General features: G+C 35.5%; 2 protein-coding genes across 7 annotated transcripts in view; one reads left to right on the plus strand and one right to left on the minus strand.

The window, feature by feature from the left end:
* The window catches only part of LOC140432410 (uncharacterized), a 186,861-nt gene that overhangs the window by 91,499 nt on the left and 74,776 nt on the right, over window positions 1-20,586 (plus strand). For both annotated transcript variants that reach the window (XR_011949800.1, XM_072520288.1), the window contains exons 9-14: window positions 2,267-2,343; window positions 2,454-3,417; window positions 5,892-5,968; window positions 6,080-6,614; window positions 7,753-7,829; window positions 7,937-8,261. Coding sequence is in view for 1 of the 2 variants with exons in the window: in XM_072520288.1 (XP_072376389.1) it covers window positions 2,267-2,343; window positions 2,454-3,417; window positions 5,892-5,968; window positions 6,080-6,614; window positions 7,753-7,829; window positions 7,937-8,261 (2,055 nt within the window). In the remaining variant the exon portion in view is untranslated. The remainder of the gene's footprint in view (window positions 1-2,266; window positions 2,344-2,453; window positions 3,418-5,891; window positions 5,969-6,079; window positions 6,615-7,752; window positions 7,830-7,936; window positions 8,262-20,586) is intronic.
* LOC140432411 (monocarboxylate transporter 14-like) overlaps window positions 1-20,586 on the minus strand; it is an 82,283-nt gene that overhangs the window by 37,917 nt on the left and 23,780 nt on the right. Inside the window, exon 1 of one of the 5 annotated variants that reach the window (XM_072520293.1) lies at window positions 17,694-17,830. The exons of the other annotated variants lie outside the window; for them this stretch is intronic. The gene's annotated coding sequence lies outside the window, so the exon portion shown is untranslated. Of the gene's footprint in view, window positions 1-17,693; window positions 17,831-20,586 lie in introns of those variants that run through there. 5 annotated transcript variants of the gene reach the window in all.

Genomic DNA, 20,586 nt, shown 5'->3' on the forward strand with positions numbered 1-20,586 from the left:
AATAAGTCTGAAATGTTAGTAACATTCTACAATGTTACTAAAGGAGGGGTTGACACCATTGACCAGTTATCAGGTAGATACGACGTTTCCCGAAACAGCAAAAGGTGGCCGTTAACAGTATTATATACCCTCTTGAATATGTGTGGAAGTAACTCCCAAGTAATCTATAAGATCAACAATAATGACTATACACTGAAGCGTCGAAAATATTTGAAATATCATAGTTTGTCACTGATAGCAGATTATATGAAAGAAAAACAACAGAATCCTCGGTTGCCGAGAAAACTGCGTGAGGCACCGGGCTATAAGACTGCAGACTGTGATGAACCGTTGCCTAAATGTTAGAAAGTACAAGGTAGATGTGTAGTGTGTCCCAGAACAAGAGACAGAAAAAGTCGCTACGTGTGTTATGATTGCAGACATTTTGTTTGTTTAGGACACGCATGTTTCAAATGCGATACTTGCGTCACCGAGGAAAGTCAGTAAATGATAGGAAAGTCAGTAAATGATGTTGTAACTTTTGTTGATGTATGTATTATTCTTTATGTTTCTTGTTTATATATATCTTGTTTATTATTATAAGTCAATAAAGAAAATTGTGTTGTTTTTTGTGTTCAGAAGTCTTTAGTTTTTTTTTTCCATTTCAGAATTTCATGATTTTAAGTTTCTATTTCTGCTATTTTTGAACTGTGCAATAAATTGTTTGAGCTGATAATACTTTTTCAATTTTTTTAATAGTACGCACTATTTCAAACGAAAAGTATATACTTTTGATGCAGATACTCAAGTATTGAATTTTCCAAGACGTATTTTGCTATGGGGCATGTCACACCCCACCACACCAGACACATAAGTTAGGCACCACACCAACGCAGGGTTAATAATGTTATGGCTGTTCAAAAGTAGAGTTTTATTCATGCAATACCAAGATCCAAACATATAATGTTGAATAAGCGGAAAACGGTAAGTTTTTATAAAAAACTTGCCGTTTGTTTGCAAAATGCAGCCATTTTTGTGACGACTGCTAAAAGTGATTGGTATGAAAATTAAGGTAAGTTCTAACTAAAATAAAGTCTGCTTATATTTTTGTGACGCAGATAGTAACAAACTCACCCTCGCAAAAAACCACCATGGGTGAAACTATTCGCTGTTCATTTAAAGTTTTGTTCATTTTTATAAAAACGATACATTTTGGAAGTTTAATTGGTTTAGAAGGTTTATTTTTAAAAAAATCCGAATTTAAAGTAAAGATAAGATTTTCGAAATTCCTCTAAAAATCCCACTTTTTTCAAAATAATTCAAAATCTAAAAAGATACAGAAAAAATGCTAGAACACAAAAAAAAACAACTTTTTACGGAAGATTCTGATTTTTTTTATTTCTGTAAACTAAAAATTGAACGAGATATAATTGTTTAAAGGTTGTATTCGCATAGGTTTAGCACTATCTTCAAGTCTTTTCAGCGCAATCTTTTTTAAAACGAAGAGCTTGAAAAAAATGTAATATACCCTACTTTGTAGCTTTTAAAATAGACTATATTCCGTTCAATTTTTAGTTTAAAGAAATAAAAAAATCAAAATCTTTATTAAATGTAGTCTGTAAATCTGTTTTTTTTTTATATTGTAGCATTTTTCTGTATCTTTTTTAGTCGTTGATTTTTTTTTGAAAACTAAACCTTCTACACCAATTAAACTTCCAGAATGTTTCAACCAGGTGGTTTTGGTGGTGGTGAGTTTGTTACCTCCTGCGTCACAGAAAATATAAACGAACTTTATTTTAGTTATAACTTACCTTAATTTCCATGCAAATCACTTTTACCAGAAGACATTTTAAAGAGTTTTAAATTTACGTTAATAATAAAAAACGAATCTCTTTATTTTATAAGGTTCACTTTATACCTAAACAGTTTTCCTGATAAAGTCTTATTTTTTGGAGTTATTCGCGAAAATCCGTTTAAAACAAGCTTTTTTGACGTGTTCTTTTAGTCACGAATATCTCCAAAAATATTGAAAAACCTCTAAAGAACATTTTTGTCTTAAAAGATACTATTCTAGCGACTACCATATTTTTTTTATTAACTTTTTCCACCCGCGAGTGTTAAAATTTTTAAGCAAATCTATTCATAAAAAAGAATTCTGAGCAGAAAGCCGTCATATCCTGGACTATATATAATAACAACCGTTATTGACAATAGGTAATCCGTACTTATATATTTTTATTTAAATAACCCGTTACGAAGATAATCACAAACAATATTTTTGTTTCAGTGTCGGTAGTGTCCAAAAAAACATTAAGTAAAGGAAGTCGGGAATATAGCACACCACCAGCTGTAGCACCACCACAGGTATTATTTTATTTTTTGGTCGGCAAACTGTTTGATATTTTTGGTCACTATATTTAGTTTAAATGAGCAGTTTGATGAGCAGATAGGTTATAAATATATATGCCTTGCAGGTACCTGGCCATTATGCTCCAAATTATCACATTGGCCTTCCATGCAGTGCCGGTGAAAGAGGTTCAGGTAGTGGTACATTACCTGTAACAGAAGCTCATCAGCCACAAGTGGGCATAGTACATCATATGACACAACAGCAACAGATAATACAAACTCAAGCCCCGTCCCCACCTCTGCTTCCACCACCACTCCCAGCGTCGCCTTCACCTCCGCTCTCACCAACACCATCACCACCGCTCTCACCAACCTTATCACCACCGCTTTCATCACCTACGTCAACTCCGCTCTCATCACCTATGACACCCTTGTACTTGTTACCTCCACTCTTATCACCAACGTCACCTCTGCTCTTATCACCTACGTTACCTCCCCTCCTACCACCGCTCTCAGCGTTGCCCCCGCCTAAGTTCTCACCAACACCATCACAACCGCTCTCATCACCTACGTCAACTCCGCTCTCATCACCTACGACACCCTCGTTCTCATCACCTCCGCTCTTATCACCTACGTCTCCTCCGTCACCTTTGCTCGTATCACCCACGTTACCTCCCCTCCGACCACCGCTCACAGTATCGCCACCACCTAAGCTCTCACCAACATCATCACCACCGCTCTCATTACCTACGTCAACTCCGCTCTCATCACCTACGACACCCTCGTTCTCATCAAATCCGCTCTTATCACCTACTTCACCTCCGCTTTCATCACCAGCGTCACCTCCTCTCTTATCACCAACGTCACCTCCTCTCTTATCACCAGCGTCACCTCCTCTCTTATCACCTACCTCACCTCCGCTTTCATCACCTCCGTCACCTCTGCTCTTATCACCTACGTCACCTCCGCTCTCATCACCACCGTCACCTCCGCTCTCATCCCCATCATCACCTTCGCTCTTATCACCTCCGTCCTCACCTTATCACTCATTTTTTGGAGGATATATGCAAGAGCAGCATTTGAGCATAGGTAAGTAAAGAAAAGACAATTTAAACGATCATGTGTTTCAAATAGAGCTTTAATTTTATTTTTTGGGGATAATGCCGTGTTTATTACTTTTTTACTTTGACAAAAAAGGTGATTTTGTAATCACAATAAGTACAATATTCAGAAAGAGAAAATTAATATAATTTCTTGTGATTTCAAATTTCCCGAATTGGCTTGTTTCTTTCGTGCCATATTTCTTTTTGTCTATATCGACACATTTTTCGCAAAGTAATATTTAAAGTCCATTTTTCCTCCAAATCAGATTATCAGACAAAAGCCAAAAGGTTTTATGCACACTTTGGCAAATATGTATCATCAAAATTGGTGAAACAAAAAGTTATCTCCTTTAAACTTAATGAAAACAAAATTCTGGAGGGAGACATGATGGCCAGATGGACGGCTTCGTGTAGGGATTTACCCACCAGAATGAGTCTTTATTTCCAATGGAACCCAATAGTTCCATGGCCACAGTTCTTCTAGCTACGTGGCCGAAGTAATTTAGGTATTCTGGGTTTACTTTTTTAATAGCCTGTCTTTTATATGAAATTCTTTCAGGATTGACAGGTTGGTTCTGTGTTCTGTCCAGGACACACGTAAAATTCTTCGATAGGCCCACATTTCGAAGGCTTCGATCTTAATTCTATCGATTTTTTTTTTAGTCAATGTTTCAGCTGCGTATGTATCAATGGGAAACATAAGGGCATTCACCAACCTGAGCTTAGTATTCCTTGTTATTGTTCAGTCTTTACACACTTTTATTAATTTAGCTGAATGCGGTTCGAGCCATTGCTAGTCTACGCTTGATTTCTGAGGAGCAATCATCATTATTGGTTATAAGGGAGCCCAAGTATACAAATCTGCCTACTACTTTGAAATTCGCCACTTGGTGTATGTGCAGTAGATTATTAGTTGCTCTGTCTACGGTCATTATTTTTGTTTTTCCGGTGTTGATCTGATGTCCGAATTCTTCGATTATCCGGGTTTGCCGTTCGGTGATGGTGATCATTTCGACTGCATTCGCTGCTAGTATAAGTGTGTCATCTGTGTATCGCAGGTTACTTATTTTTCTGCCTCCTATAGTGATTCTCCCATCATATTTTTCTAGTACTTTCCTCATTATATACTCAAAATATATGTTGTTTAATAATGGCAATAGTAGGTAGCCCTGTCTAGTTCCTTTCGGTCTTTTGAACGCATTTGAATATATTCCATTTATTTTACCTTTAGCTGAGTTTGTATCATACAGATTTCTTATTAGGTTAACTAGGTGGTTAGGTACTCACATGGACATATAATAGGTACTCCCGTATTTTCATTATACTCCAGAGGAGATCCCATTTTACTGAATCAAAACCCTTGGTGTAAAATACGAATCAGAGCAGTAGATCCCATTTTACCGAATCGAAAGCCTTTGTGTAATCTACGAAACAGAGCAGCATTGGTATGTTGTGTTCTTTCGCTTTTGTTGATCATATTAATAATAATGTGTATTTCAAGTTAGCTTAGAATCACTTCAGATATTTAGCACCACTGGTTCCAATTAGATCCTGTTCAAATAAGCTCAGCTATCCAAAACTAGTAAGTTTTCTCTTATTTGTCTAAGAAACTAGTTTTTTCTTAGAAAAGTTCACAGATAGGTTCTATACCAATTAACAATTTAGTTGAATTTAGTTTTTTAATATGTCGTTAACCTTTTGTGTTATAATTTTTATGATTATTTTCATTAGCGTAAAAAATTTCTTTGACGTATGCGTATTTTGGGTAATCCATAGATACGTTTCCGCTTCTTTACTTATATAGCGAAATTTTACAGAAAACTAAAAGTAAAAAGTAATAACTAGGTGATAAGAAAAATAAGAAAAAAAAAATTCAATATAACGAGTAGTTTTCTTAATCATGGAAACTAACAGTTCTCAAAGTTCTGTATCGTTTTGTATATTTGTATTATGTATTATGTATATATATATATATATATATATATATATATATATATATATGTATATATATATAAACCTATATATTAGACTTTACTCCCTTCCGGTAAGCTCTTTTCTCTTGCCGTGTTGCTCCACCATAGGCCGATGAGACAGCAGATTTATTTAGAATTTTAAGCTACTACGTTAGCCTTTTTCTTTTTCTGTACATCGGGCATCTAAACCTACTTCCACTAGAGCATTTCGCTTTAGCAAAATGAGGGTCGGCTGACCGACTATTATCTATTTTTGTGGTGTAAAATACACTTAAATCCCAACCCACCGCATTTTTTTGCATTGATAGTCATAAGTAAAATGTTTTTAAGAGCTCTATATTACTATACTACTCTTATTTTACTCTTAATTATAATAGTCATTTAACCTATATTAACAACTGTAATTGATCATGGGCAATACCTACTAATATGTTTTTATTTAAATAACCTGTTACAAAAATAGTCACAAACCATATTTTTGTTTCAGTGTCAGTACTGACTACAGGAATATTAAGTAAAGGAAATCTAGAATATACCACACCACCAGCTGTAGCACCACCACAGGTATTCTTTTATTTTGTGGTTGGCAACCTTTTTTTATATTTTTGTTTGCCATATTTATTTTAAATATCATTTATAGCAGATATGCTATAAATTATATTATATACCTTGCAGGTACCTAGCCATTATGCTTCCAATGGTCCTATTGGCCATCCACTCGGTGCTGGTGAAAGAGGTTCTGGTTATGGTGCATTACCTATGACTGGAGCTCATCAGCTACAAGTAGGCATAGGACATCCTATGACACAACAGCTGCAGATATTGCAAACTCAAACACCGCCACTACCTCCGCTCCCACCACCTCTCCCCCCAACGGCGCCAATACAGCCCCCACCTCCCTTATCATCACCGCCCCCTTCTCCACCGCTATTACCACCACCCCCTCCCCCTCCACCGCCTTCACTACTACACCCTTCTTCCACGCCTGCACCACCACCCCCACCTCCCTTATCACCACCGCCCCCACCTCCCTTATCACCACCGCCCCCTTCTCCACCGCTATTACCACCACCCCCTCCTCCTTCCTCGCCTGCACCATCACCCCCTACTACTACCTCGCCTGCAACATCACCCCCTCCTCATCCCACGACTGCACCATCATCACCTGTTTCTGAAGAACACAAGCAAGAGCAGCAATTGAGTATGCCACGTAAGTAAAGAAAAGACAATTTAAACAATCACAATGTGTTTAAAACAATACTTTTATTTTATTTTTGTGAATAATGTCATATTTCTTACTTTTTCGCTTTGACGTAGAAAGTCATTTGATAGCTGTAATATTTAGAAAGTAGAGATTAATACAATTTCTTGCGATTTTGAATCTATAAAATTTACGTGCTTCTTTACATATCACATCACACGTTTTTCTCTTTAATGATTTTGTCTATATCGGCACATTTTTCGCAAAGTAATATATTATGTCACATTTATCCTTCGAGTCAGAGATCAGCCAAAAGTATTAAAATTAAATGCACATTCTGTCAAATATTGTAAGCATATAAAAATTGGTTTTAAAAAAATAGATAAAATTCTAGAATTATTGAAGTCTAATGCCCCATCAAAGAAAAAAAGTTTTCTTTTTTAAAATTGTCCAGAATTAGTGAAAACAAAATTCAATAATAGGATGCTTTAGTACTACCTGAATATAGCGTCGGGCTGTCATGTTGCCTCTGATGAAAATTAGTAGTGTTCTGCTACCATAAGCAATAGCACTCCATACTATAACTTCCAGGATGTGGTGAACGTGCCGCACTCTGTCAAAAAACGCCCGTACGTCTCTACCGATCACTGTGCTCTGTACCAGAACAGCTGATGAGTCATCGGTACATAATGTCGGGATGTCCTGAAAATCTTCCTTTCGGACTTTTGGAGGACGACGGAGAGTGCAGATCCTCCTGCCCCGACCCAGTGCGTGCTAAGCTTATATGAACCATAACTTTTAAGCACTTTTCCTTCTGAACCGCTAATTGGACTTAGATGATTTTTTTCACATTATAGGTCTATTTCTAAGAAATTACTGTACTAATGTTTTCTGAGAAGTGTAAATCATATACGCATTGTAAAAATAAAGGTGGAGAGTAAAAGTAAAGGATTCTGTGGAGTTTATTAGAAACAAATGCTACATCTTATTAATATTGCGAGATAGCTTCATCTTTTCTCAACATTTTCGTAAAAAATTATCTTTATTGATCATCGATCATGTAAGAAAACATAATCTAAGTAATCTTTAACAAGTTCCCTCTCTCAATGAGTTACGTGTATAAACACAAACTATATTTTTGTTTCAGTATCCGTAGTGTCTGGAGGAACATTAAATAACGAAAATCCGGAATATAGCACACCACCAGCTGTAGCACCATCACAGGTAATCTTTTATTTTGTGGCCGGCAACCTGTTTGATATTTTTGGTCACCATATTTATTTTAAATACGATTGATGAGCAGATAGGTTATAAATATATATACTTTACAGGTACCTAGCCATCATGCTTCCAATTTTCCCATCGGCCATCCACACCATGAGGGTGAAAGAGATTCAGGTGATGGAATATTACCTGTAACAGGGGAACATCAACCAAAAGTAGACTTGGTAGATCCTATGACACAACAGCAACAGATAGTAAAAACTCAAACTCCGCCTCTACCATCGCTATCACATCCGACCCCACTTCCGCCAACACATCATCGCCCTGTTTCATCAAGATATATGCAACGGAAACATTGGAGTATGCAACGGAAGCATTGGAGTATGCAACGGAAGCATTTAAGTATGCAACGGAAGCATTGGAGGATGCCATGTAAGTAAAAAGGACCATTTAAAATACCTGTTTTAATACTAGTTTTGCTATTTTTGTGATGCCGTACTTCTTACTTTTTTATTTGATGAATGACTGTGACAAAAAAAGTCATTTTGTAACCACAATATTCAGAAAATGCAAATTAATATAATTTCTTGTTATGTTAAATCTCCAAAATTGATGTATCTCGTTACACATCATATCACACGTTTCTCTTTATTATCATTTTCTCTATTTCGACACATTTTTCGCAAAGTAATATCTTAAGTTACATTTTTCCTCCAAAACAGATTATCAGCCAAAAGTATTACAATGAAATGCACATTCTGGGAAATACTGTAAACAATTCTAGATTAGTATTGTCCAATGACCCATGCAAGAAAAAAAAGTTAAAATTGAGAAAAATACTTAAAATAAAATTGTGCAGAGAGGGAATTACAGGGTGAGTCATGAGGAACTGTATTTACTCCTACCTCGAATGAATGAAGGCCCCTGTGAAGAATAACAAATGACCGTTAAAAAGTATATGCTCCCATTGTTTAATAATATACAGAGCGAGTTGTAAATTTTGACTCAAATTTCTGAAATTTTGAACGGTAAGTTCGCGGTATTTCATATTTTGGTCAAACATTACACTACTACCATCTAATCAACTGATATATTCGAACTAGAAAAAAATCAGGTTCGAACTTTTTGTTTTTAAACATCTTATTTAGTTTATATGCTTCTTCTTGTGGTGCCTATTCGTTACGGATGTTGGCTACTATCATGGCAATTCTAACTTTATTACCGCAGCTCGAAATAGTCCTGAAGTGGTCAAGGAAAACCATTTTCGTAAGTTCTGGAGCCAAGATATTCTTCTTCTTCCTGGTCCCCTCTTTCCGTGGACCTTTCCCTGTAATATAAGTTGCAGTAGGTTATATCTATGATCGTTTCGCATTATATGTCCAAGATATTCTAGCTTGCGCTGTTTCACTGTGGTTAGTTTATATAATGATTAAATTTACTATCAAATGATATTTATTTATATTTTAATAATTTCATATAAATACAATTAGTAACATTTTAAAAATTTTCATATTTATACAGTAACGGCGGAAGAGTCCATTTGTGTAACTAACGAGGGAGTGGCCGTTAGGTATACAAAATGTCAAAAATGACCATCATTTGATATTTTGATTTTTGAAATTTTTCATATTTTTTTTTTTATTTAAAAATACAGAAACATAGTATGAAGCTTCGCGCTAGTCTACAATACTGCCTACTGTAAAACTTTTTCTTAATCTTCTGTCAGTTTGTCAAACTTTTAATTCATAGTTAAATTTGATTGTTTTAACTATGGTTAACTTCGCTAAACTTTTAATTTATAGTCAAATTTGATTTTTTTTTAATTAAAAATTAAGTAATTTTGTGAGGAAAAATACATATAGTATTTTAATTGCCTATTTGTCATATTTATAAAATTCTTATTAGAGTTTTCAAAAACCGTATACAGGGCGAAATTTTTTTCTATGAACAAAACGAACTAATTTTTTAAAACCGGAGCTGATTTTTTCTAGTTTGAATAAATCAGTTGATTAGGTGATAGTAGTATAACGTTTGACGAAAATATGAGACACATCAAACTTACCGCTCAAAAGTAATGACGAATAGAAATTTTCTGTCAAAATTCACAAGTCACCCTGTATATGATTAAACAACAATGTGAGTAGATACTGTTTAATGGTTAATTGTGATATAGGACACTTGAAGTAAAAGGCCTCGAAATGATAATAGTTTTTAATTAGTAAAATTTTTATACAAATAAATGATAGTTTCATGTAGATACTTAAAATTAATAGATTACTAAGAATGTAGAAGCGATGTTTTGAAATAATACGACCATAACTACACTGTTTGTGCGGGACGATAACTTCTAGCGCCACCTATTTAAGAAATCTGAACTTCCAACTGACATTTCAATCATATTTTTTTCGTGAAACAATACGGTTGATTTATTGCCAACTCATTCTACAAATTGATGATTCAAATATCCTTACTCGAAAATTATACTACTTCAATCATAGTTAATTTTTTCGCAAAATTGCTAAAAATATAGGATATTGTAATTGGAAGATAAGATTTTTATTTAGCAAAATATCTTTTTAGCGTTTTGTGTTGGGTTTAGAATAGTTAGTCGGATCGTGACATATGATACATCAATGGCAAGGAGAGGGGTAGCGAATATGTTGAGACAGGAAAAACGCAGGTGGCGGCATTGCCAAAAGGGCGTTACATCATATCTCCGTTGTTATTGGTCCGATTGGGGCGTGAGATAGTTAAATGAAAGGGGTAATATAACGATATATTAAGATAGAAAGACATACGAGATATCATAGTACACTATGGATAAAAATAGATTTACTAAAAGACAAATTTTGATTTAATAACTTAAAAAAGCCCAAGCACAAAATAAACAACTGATATAATCCTAACATGCGACATATCAAATGTGCCGTTTACCACATCCCAATCTATCTATCTATCTATCCCGTCATTTTTTCTTTTTTTCATATATATCTTCTTCAGTAAGGTCTCTTTTTTCCATTTTTTTTTGTTTTTCAGCTTCTTCTCCAAATCATAATTTCCATTGTATTTATTCTATTTTCCATTCTTTTATTTGTCACCCATGTCTCTGAGCCGTACAGTGAGCAGCTTTCCACTATTGTTTTAAAGATTAGTGTCTTGTTTTGCTTATAATATCGTCGCTCTATATAATCGAGTGTCGTTGTCTCTTTTATTTCTTTATTGTATTTATATCCAATTCGTCTGATCCTGTATTTGGTTAAGTTATTGCCAAGTATTTATATTCATTTGTTTGCTAGATTGAGTTGTTATTCATCTCCAATGAATCGCGTTTTATCATAATTCCAAACCCCAACTTCTAAATTCTTCTTCCACATTTTTATCATGTAGACACTGTCATCTTAACCACATCAAAACAAATCAAATAGATTACTTATTGAACAATTGGAGATATAAAAACACCATTAAACAAGTTGCTGCTGATCCAGGTGCTGATATAGACTCCGACAATTGCTGGCATTCAATTTAAACCCAAAATACTACCAAAAAAAATGAATAACAATGCTGTTTAACATTGATAAATTGGGAAAATCAACAATTATAGACAAAATGGAATTAGAACTATCAGAAATACGTGGAAGCAACAACAATTCGAACGTCCGGATGATTTTGATTTATACAGTGTGTCAATTTTAAAACTTACAATGTGCTATATCTCACGAACAAAAGCTGATATCGAAAAAGGCTTGAAGGCGTTTCTAGGATAGTAAGGGGGAACTAAAATGACATGAAAGAGAACTATAATTATAAATAATTATACAGGGTCAAGCAATAATTATGAAACTTTGGCTTAAATGGAAAATTTAATGAGGTTTTTATTGATTCTGGTGATGACCCTGTATAATTATTGTTTAATAAGTATACTTGGTGTTAATATCAGCCGGCTTACTATGACTTTTGTATTTGTAATGCTATCTCCCAGACTATTATTTTTAATGATAAGTGCCCGTCGGAATTTTTTTTTGTTAAATAAAAATTTAATTTGCCGTTTTTGCAAAACAAGTTGAAAACATCTGTTTTTCGGGTTTTGCCAGATTCAATATTCAATTTTTGGTTTATTTGAGAATTTTAAATGTCATTAGTTTTCATCATTTGTACGATCCGTACTGTCATTCAGCTGTAGTTGTCACGATAGTTTACAGTACACCTGAACGCGTGGAGATCGTTTTCATATTTCCTCCCAGAACCAGTGTTATTTACGAAAAGCTCAAATATTTCATGAAAGGTATCCGGACAAAAATGTAAGTCACGTGTACGTCCGCGATTTAGTTGAAAAGTTTAGAAAAACGGGATCAGTGCAAAATAAAAAAAGGGATGCTCCAAGATTAGTAAATGAAGCATCCCAAATTGAGGTCCCTGGAACTTTTGCAATACAGCCTACTGCATCAGCACGTCAAGTATCTGCAATGACAGGACTTTCACATGAGTCGGTTAGAAAGGTGTTGAAATTACATAAGTTTCACCCGTACAATACAAATTCTTCAAGAACTAGACGATGATGATCCAGACCAAAGATTTCAGTTTTGTGTACTCATGGCTGAAAGAATTCGCGAGAATGTTAAAAAATATTTGTTTCACTGATAAATGTACTTTTATGCTGAATGATTTTGTAAATAAACAAAACTGTCGGTATTGGAGTGATGCGAACCCGCATCGGTTCAGAGAAGGTCACACTCAATATCCCAAAAAACTGAATGTTTGGGCAGGAATATTAGGCGATGCTATAATTGGCCCCTTGTTCATACCAGGCAATTTAAATGGCGATCTTTATCTCGATATGCTGGAAAACACGATCGAACCTTTAATTGTGCATAAATTAGAGAACCAAAGGGACGATCAAGGCAACCTAGTTTTAGACGAAGATTTGCTGTACTGCTCACAAGCTGGAGCACCTCCTCACTATGTAGCTCACTGGTTGGATAATAATTATCCGAACAAATGGACTGGAAAGAGAGGTCCTATTGAGTGGCCGCCGAGGTCAACAGACTTACCGCCACCTGACTTTTTTCTATGGTGTTACCTCAAGTTAGTTGTTTATACAACTCAACCTGCGTCACTTGGCGAATTGCGAGAAAGAATTACGCAAGCATATCGCGCTATTACTAGAACATTTGCCAAAGTTCGTGCAGAATTTGAAAATAGACCGTATTATTGTTTACAAAACAACGGAACCCACTTTGAAAATTTCCCTGATTGACATTTTTAACAAATTTGTAGTTCAACAAAACCCTCATTAAATTTTTCGTTTCAAGCCAAAGTGTCACAACTATTGCTTCTACCTATATAATTATTATATCCATTTGTCAGCATTTTTTATAGTCTTTTCAATGATGTATCACAAGTAGGGGTTTGCGATTTAAACTTTTTTGGTTGTGGTGGGTAGGGCCTAGGGGGTGGATGTGGGTGAATTCTCTTTCATGTCATTTTAGTTCCCCCTTACCATTCTAGAAACGGTTTCAAGCATTTTTCGATATCAGTTTTTGTTCGTGAGATGTAGCCCATTGTAAGTTTTAAAATTGACACACGTATATTATGATTTTACAGAATACTAAATCTAAAAGATAAGTAGGTGATAAGAAATTAACAAAAAATATCAATATAACGAGTATTTTTCTTAATCATCGAAACTAAGTTCTCAAGGTTCGTTTGAATGTCAACTGTTTATTTAAAAATCGAATTGTACTATTTTTTGTAATTTCCTTTGGCCTACGACTTTAATTGAAAAAATTAAGCAAACACTTTATGATTAATCTTATGACTTTCGTTATTAAAAACTAGTAGATTGTTTTGATTGAATTGCACTTAAAAAAAAGTAGGTCAGTGTTTTTTATAATATACCATTTAAAACAGTTCTCATTGAGTAACTTTATTGATTTAATTAAGAAATTCATAGTAAATGAGTAATTTAGGAAAGTTTATATCTCACAGTAACTGAAAAACTTCCATTCTTATCACATCGTATGTTGTTTCAGACGTTATTAAAAATATTAAAACTCGAAGATGACACATCAACATACATGTGAAAATTTTAGGTGTTGTTATTTTCTTTTCTCCCTATGTCAGTATCAAACACTCTTAGAATGTCGACAACTAATTGCATGATCTTCTGCTATTCGTAATCATGTGCTAATTTCATATCATTGATCTAAATTGTGTCTTGGGGTCCTCACGCACTAAGCAGCCTGGTTGCAACAGCAGACATATATAAGAGCCGCCAGTTATAGCAGCCAATCGACGGCCAGTTTTGTCCGTTCTTTAATATGGAGCGAATATAAAATAAAGCGATATGGGCGTGAAGGAGACCATAATTATTTACCTATTGTCTTGTAAAAAACGCAAAATAAAGAAAAGGCTGGTAAATCGCTTTCGCAAATTATATTGAGAATTTCTTTCCATTACCCATTTTTACCTTCTCGATCATTGTAATCTTCAGAAGATATACGCCAAATCGCCTTTCCTTATCCCAAAACAGATTTCAACTTCAGAGATTCTTGGCTGCGTAGTGCGAGGGCTCCCATAAACCGTAGGGTTTGAGTGGCTGTCTAGTGCGCGGGAGCCCTTACGGAATTGTGCGCATTGATGTAATTGCCATATTTTTACCATTTTATTTGCGTTAGTAATTGACAATTTACTCCGGTCGTCAGAGACGAAAATACCACTGAACCTCTAAAAATTTTACGAACAAGCTGAAGTTTGTCGATTTTTGGAACTCCAAAAAGACTCAAAAAAGTTTGCCACTCCTACCCTCAGACTTTCCCTAAAACCCCTCTCGTGCCGACGGAAAGCATCGATTTTCCAAAAATCTATATAGAAAAAAAATGTTTTAGATAAGAAATGTAGCCGATATCCTTTTGAACCAAAATGTTATTGAGCCGCTCTCTCAGAAACAACGCTTGAAGTGAACGGTGATTTGAATGTCAGTTACGCGCTCAAAATTAAATTTTTAAATAAAATTTATATCAACAGGGCTGCCACAAGGAGCTGTCATCAGCTGTCAATTGTTCAACTTAATGATACACGATGTGCTCGAAATGATTAGAAAGACACCTGGTGTGGAAGCCCTCCTGTATGCTGATGACCTCCTAATATGGGCATCAAGTAGCAGTCTGAGAGCGCTCGAGGGAGTAATGAACCAGGCTCTGAAAAATCTAGAAAAATGAGCGGATAAAAACTGCCTAACAGTCAGTACAACCAAAACCGTATATCAAGTACTTAGCCTTTCAACAAAACAGACTGCTGTCAAGCTGACGTATAAAGGAGTTGATCTGGAAAGACAGGACGTAACAAAGTACTTGGGGGTGTACATAGATAAGAAAATGATGTGGAAACCTCAAATCGACGACATTGCACAGAAAGCCACAAAGAGATGTCGACTGCTCAAACGTCTAAGAGCAAGAAAGTGGGGCGCCACGCAAGATGTCCTGGTAGCAACATACAAAACCTATGTCCGGCCGATATTAGAATATGGGAGTGAAGCTACAATAACTGCGAGTACAAACACCACCTCCAAGCTTGAAGTCGCCCAGAACACTGCCCTTCGCGTCATCACCGGTGCTCCAAAATCAACACCAATTACATCAATGGAAGCCCAGACCGGTATTGAACCAATACAATGCCGCAGAGAGCAACACGCGTTAACCTTCTGGGAAAGGCAAAGACGAATATTTCCACAAAAATGGGACGAATATAGACAAGCAGCCTCACGTCTTAAAATACAAACCACTCCGCTTACAGTAGCAAACCAAATCATGGAAAAATACGACATTGTCCTGTCGGAAGCCGCCCCCTTCCCAGCGCAAACCACACTGGCCCGCTGTCTACCAAACACAGAATTACTGCTTGAAAACCATAACGACCCGAAGCACTTATCGTCAGACATTGCCCTAAGGAAAGCCGCCCTAGAGACGATACACACCAAGTACCCAGCACATGAGTGGCTCCACATCTACTGCGATGGATCCTCGATGCCGGACTCGGGAAGAACAGGAGCAGGATATGTCTCAACGTTCTTCAAAGGCTCTATAGCTGCGGGTGCCCCTCTCACCAACTACGACGGCGAAATTGCTGCTATACATGAAGCTGCAAAAAATCTTGAGAATTTCCAACACCCCCAAAAAGTTCAGTCGATACACCGACTGTGCCAAAACAATATCTTGCCGCGTCCAACTATCGAACTTGATGGAAAAAGGGTGGCTGATTACTCTACAATGGATCCCTAGTCATGTCGGTGTTAAAGGAAATGAAGCGGCGGATGAACTTGCAAAAGAAGGCACTACTCTTCCACAGCCTCCTAGCTTCCAATCGTACACATCAGCAAAGTCCACCATTACAAGAGGAATCAAAGCGAAGATAAAAGAGCAGCAAATACAAGCCGGTGCTGGAAAATCTTGGGCCCACCTAATAGAGTCACCAATCCCTCGCAACTTGCCGAGACCCATTAGTGTAGCCGTGTTCAGAACAACTACGGGGCATGACTACCTGGCCTCCCATCTACATCGCATCGGCGTCCACGAAAATGACAACTGTCCACTATGTGATCAGCCCCAGATGGATGCTGCTCACCTTCCAGAGTGCCCAGCCCTGAAAACAGACCCACCCGAGGAGGATGAAGATCGCCTACGAGAAACAGCTCGTCTATACTGGTCAGTGCGCCACCAAATGGCTAACATGCCAAGGGTGGGCGTTGGCTAGTAAGTAAGTAAGTATATCAACTCGACGGTAAAAATTCGATATCTTTTTATCTGAGCGTCCTATCGACAAAAATCAAAATGTGTTTTAAAGGTGAAGAGTTCAGCTTTTGTATGCAATTTTTGCATTTTGCCGCAAGTGAAGTCAGTTTCTATAAAGCTGATAAATAAATAAATGTTGCATTTGCCATTTTTTACCTTCGTGGAGGCATTCCCCGTGACATCAGATACCACACTATTCGGCAAGTCTATCGGTATCTTTTAAATATTTTCTTTGAATATGTTTTACAGCCAGCACCACTAGCGCAAGATATATTTTATAGATTGTTGAAACGCTTCGGGGATCTCTAGAAAAATTTAGAGAAGCTTTGAATTTTCAGAGTTTTCCTGTAATGTTTCAGGGAACTTAGCAGGATTTCAACGCACTCTGAAATAGTTTCACTACCCTGTTAAGTTCTAGATCCTGAGAACTTCAGCGCAACCTAAATCTAGGTAGTTGCCCGCACTAAGTAGTTAAGTAAACTCTGAAGGACTTCAACGCAACTTCAAATATGTTGAAAGGTAGAGAAATTCAGGAAACTCTGAAACAGTTCAGTCTGATCTCGAATATTTTATAGTATCTTGACTTCAGAGACGAATATTTCAAAACTGCTGTTGTGTAATATTTTAGAAAACTCTGGGAGAAGTTCATCCTAACCTTTATAGCGTTCTGAAACGTTTTAGGAATCTCTAGAGAAACTGAACGAATTCTGAATTCTAAACCTTAGAGCCACCTATCATAATTGGACAGAGTCAAAGCGTGAAGCCAGGAGAGCTAAGTTATTCAAAACAATTATAAACTAAACCAGTTACTTAGTATTCTAAATTTATATTGAGTAGATTGTAAATTTGTTGTAACGAAAATAAAAATAAATTATGCAGTTGAGTATCTGATGTAAATAAACCACAAATACATTTACCCTCATAGAGTTACAAAAAGGAAATGCAAATATACTGTATAAATAAAAACATGACCTTTGGACAAGTACACAACACATGTGCAACTGAAAATATTTTATGAATAAGTAAATAAAACCTTTGTTTTATAAATACCAATGCGTCAATACAACCTTGTACTTACCTGATTTTTTTAATTTCTATAATGGTGGAAACAGTTAAGTGAACTAAACACAAAATTGGAGTTAACTCATTTTTTAATTGTAGATAAATTTTTGTAATTAACACTCGGTGTTTGTATTTTTAAACGCAGGTTAAACACCCCAGTTGTGTTCTTAATTAATAACATACTGAACAAACAATGTATCTATATAGAAACATATGACAACCAGACGCTGGAAGGTCTAATATAATAGAAATTGTTATAACAATACAGATGTTTGGCACGCTGATAGTTAAAATAAATAAGTAAGTCATATAAACAAATAAAATAAAAAGAAGCGTTTTAGAATCATATAGATTTATATAAGGGAGGATTTTTATCACGTGATTATAAGGGATAATAACAAGATTTTATTTTTTTGAAATAATGGTTGAAAAAAAAAAATTAAATATGAACGAAATTAAATTAAAATATGAAAGAAAAATTGAATTGCTTAGAAATTTGATGAGATCAAACTATGAGATCAGTTAATTATATCTAATTACGTTTATTTGAGTCAAAATTTCTCAATTTTATGATAGGTCTTACGTATTTTTCAACCTTATATTTACCTAATCGTTTAAGAAATAAGAATCAAATAATACAATCAATTGTACAATTATTTTGAGTTGAATTAATCAGACACGAATAATTACAAATATCTACAGTTGCTATATATATGAAAATATTGAGGAAATATTAAAGATTGTATTTTATTTCATTTTGAACTACCACGAGTGTTCTTCTATGTACCATTTCTATTGTATAACCAAATGAACACCCACGGATCAAAAGAGAACGTTACATTGTGGTTATATGACATTAACTATTGATTTGTTGATTCAATCGCATCGAGCCCATGGGATACATGCTTCTCTTCCTTCTCCTATGTACCATCTCTATTGAGGTTGGCAACCAGTATGGCAAAATCTTGTCTATTGTGGGCTTGATGTATGAAAGCGTTTCCTTCAGTTCTGGTCTAATCTCTTATATTCCTGGGGCACGATTTCTTCTTTCCTTTTTATACCACGATTTCTTCTTTCTTGTTATACCACGTTTCCCTTTAATATTTTCTTCAATTATTAGTTGTAGTTGTTCGTATTGCTCGTGGCGCACTATATGTCCAAGTTATGAGATTTTCCTAATTTTGAAGGTCTTCAACAGATTTGGGCGAGTATTCATCTTTCAAAAAACTCCTACGTTGGTCATCCTTGTGGTCCAACTTATTCGTAACATTTTTTTGTACAGTTGCTTGTTGATCTACATATAGGAATATGTTACATAAGGAAAAGTATTACCTAAATGATATCAGACAGATGACGAACTGTGGAGGTTAATTATAACCTTGACATAGCACTGCCATGTCTTGCTGCATGTAGGCCCAACTTATGGCAAATAAAAGACAAGAAGAAAATGAAATTGCTCAGAAGAGGGCTCAGAAATGAGTTATTCTTCTTAATCTATAATTAAAAATAAAAGCTCCAGCACCAACTGAGTTTCAATGACCCAAATCAGAGTCCTAAAAGCCAACTTTGCGTACAGCAAGACTATTCCGAAAATAAAAAAAAATAAAAAGACGCATAGCAATAGCAAACAGAACTGTTCACGGTCTCGAGAAACATTTTAAAAATAAAAATATAAAACGTGCAGTAAAGCTCAATAGATACAAGACCGGTTTTGATATATGGGGCTGAAACGTTGACCTTATCTCAAAATAATGAAAGACTTCTTGGTATTTTTGAGAGAAAATTTCTTAGAAAGATTTTTGGAGCCGTAACTGAAAATGGGCTATGGCGTCGAAGATACAACTTTGAACTATATCAGTTCTACACCGATCCGGATAATGCAGAGACTTAGATAAGCTCGATGTCGATGTTTGATGTCAGATCACGAATACACGAAGAGATTAACATTTTCAAAACCAGAGGGTACAAGAAGTAGAGGACGACCACGAAGGAGGTGGATTGATGATGTGGAAAAAGACCTACAGATTCTAAGGGAGAAGTCAGAAGATGGAGGGAACTTGCCAGGAATCGACAGGAGTGGCGACTTCTTTGTGAGCAGGCCAAGATCCACAACGGATTGTCGAGCCACTTATGATGATGATGATGAAGACTATTCCGGTAAAGCTGTTGCTGTGAGAAACATTATTTTGACGACGTTTCGTCAAAAAGGTCACACTTGCCATTGTCAAGTCAGATTTTCTGCTTCTTTCTGATGTAAAGAGAACTTAACTTGAGAAAAAGAAAATTTCCAATTTTTTCCAAAAAAGAATACAAAGCACTGAATGAAATTAAATTAGAAAATTGTACATTTAGAATTTTAAATTATCTGGGAGTAATAAGTAGAACAAAATACGAGAAACACAGAAATAACAGCATCTATTAGAAGTCAACAATATCTACTGAAGATACCACAGGCTACTAAAAAAATGGAAGCTAAGTAATAATATAAAATAAAATAGATACAAAGTCATATATTTAACCAAGATAATGTTCTTCAAAAATAAATTTGAAGAAAAGTTAAATATACTTGACGAAGAGAATCCATCTCCCTAATTAGGTAAGTTACCAGATGGAAGCCAGAAGAAAGAAACTGAACTGAAAAGAAATTGAGTAAAAAAAGGAAAATAAAATGGAAAGCCTTAAGGATGACGAAACTAACAATGTCAGAAGTAACGACCAGAACGCCTGTGATATCAAAATACAGAGAGGAATTCGCCAGAGTTGCTTACTGTATCCTCTACTGTTGAATGTTTGTGGTGGACCGGTGTTTAAATAAAGGTTCTCAGATTAAATATAAACATTTTTAATAACGTATGTTTTGCGCTTGATAAAGTAATAATGTTGGACAGCCACAGTAATTTGCAAAATTT

Source organism: Diabrotica undecimpunctata, chromosome 1 (assembly GCF_040954645.1).
Source record: "Diabrotica undecimpunctata isolate CICGRU chromosome 1, icDiaUnde3, whole genome shotgun sequence".
In the NCBI taxonomy this organism is placed as follows: Eukaryota; Metazoa; Arthropoda; class Insecta; order Coleoptera; family Chrysomelidae; genus Diabrotica; species Diabrotica undecimpunctata.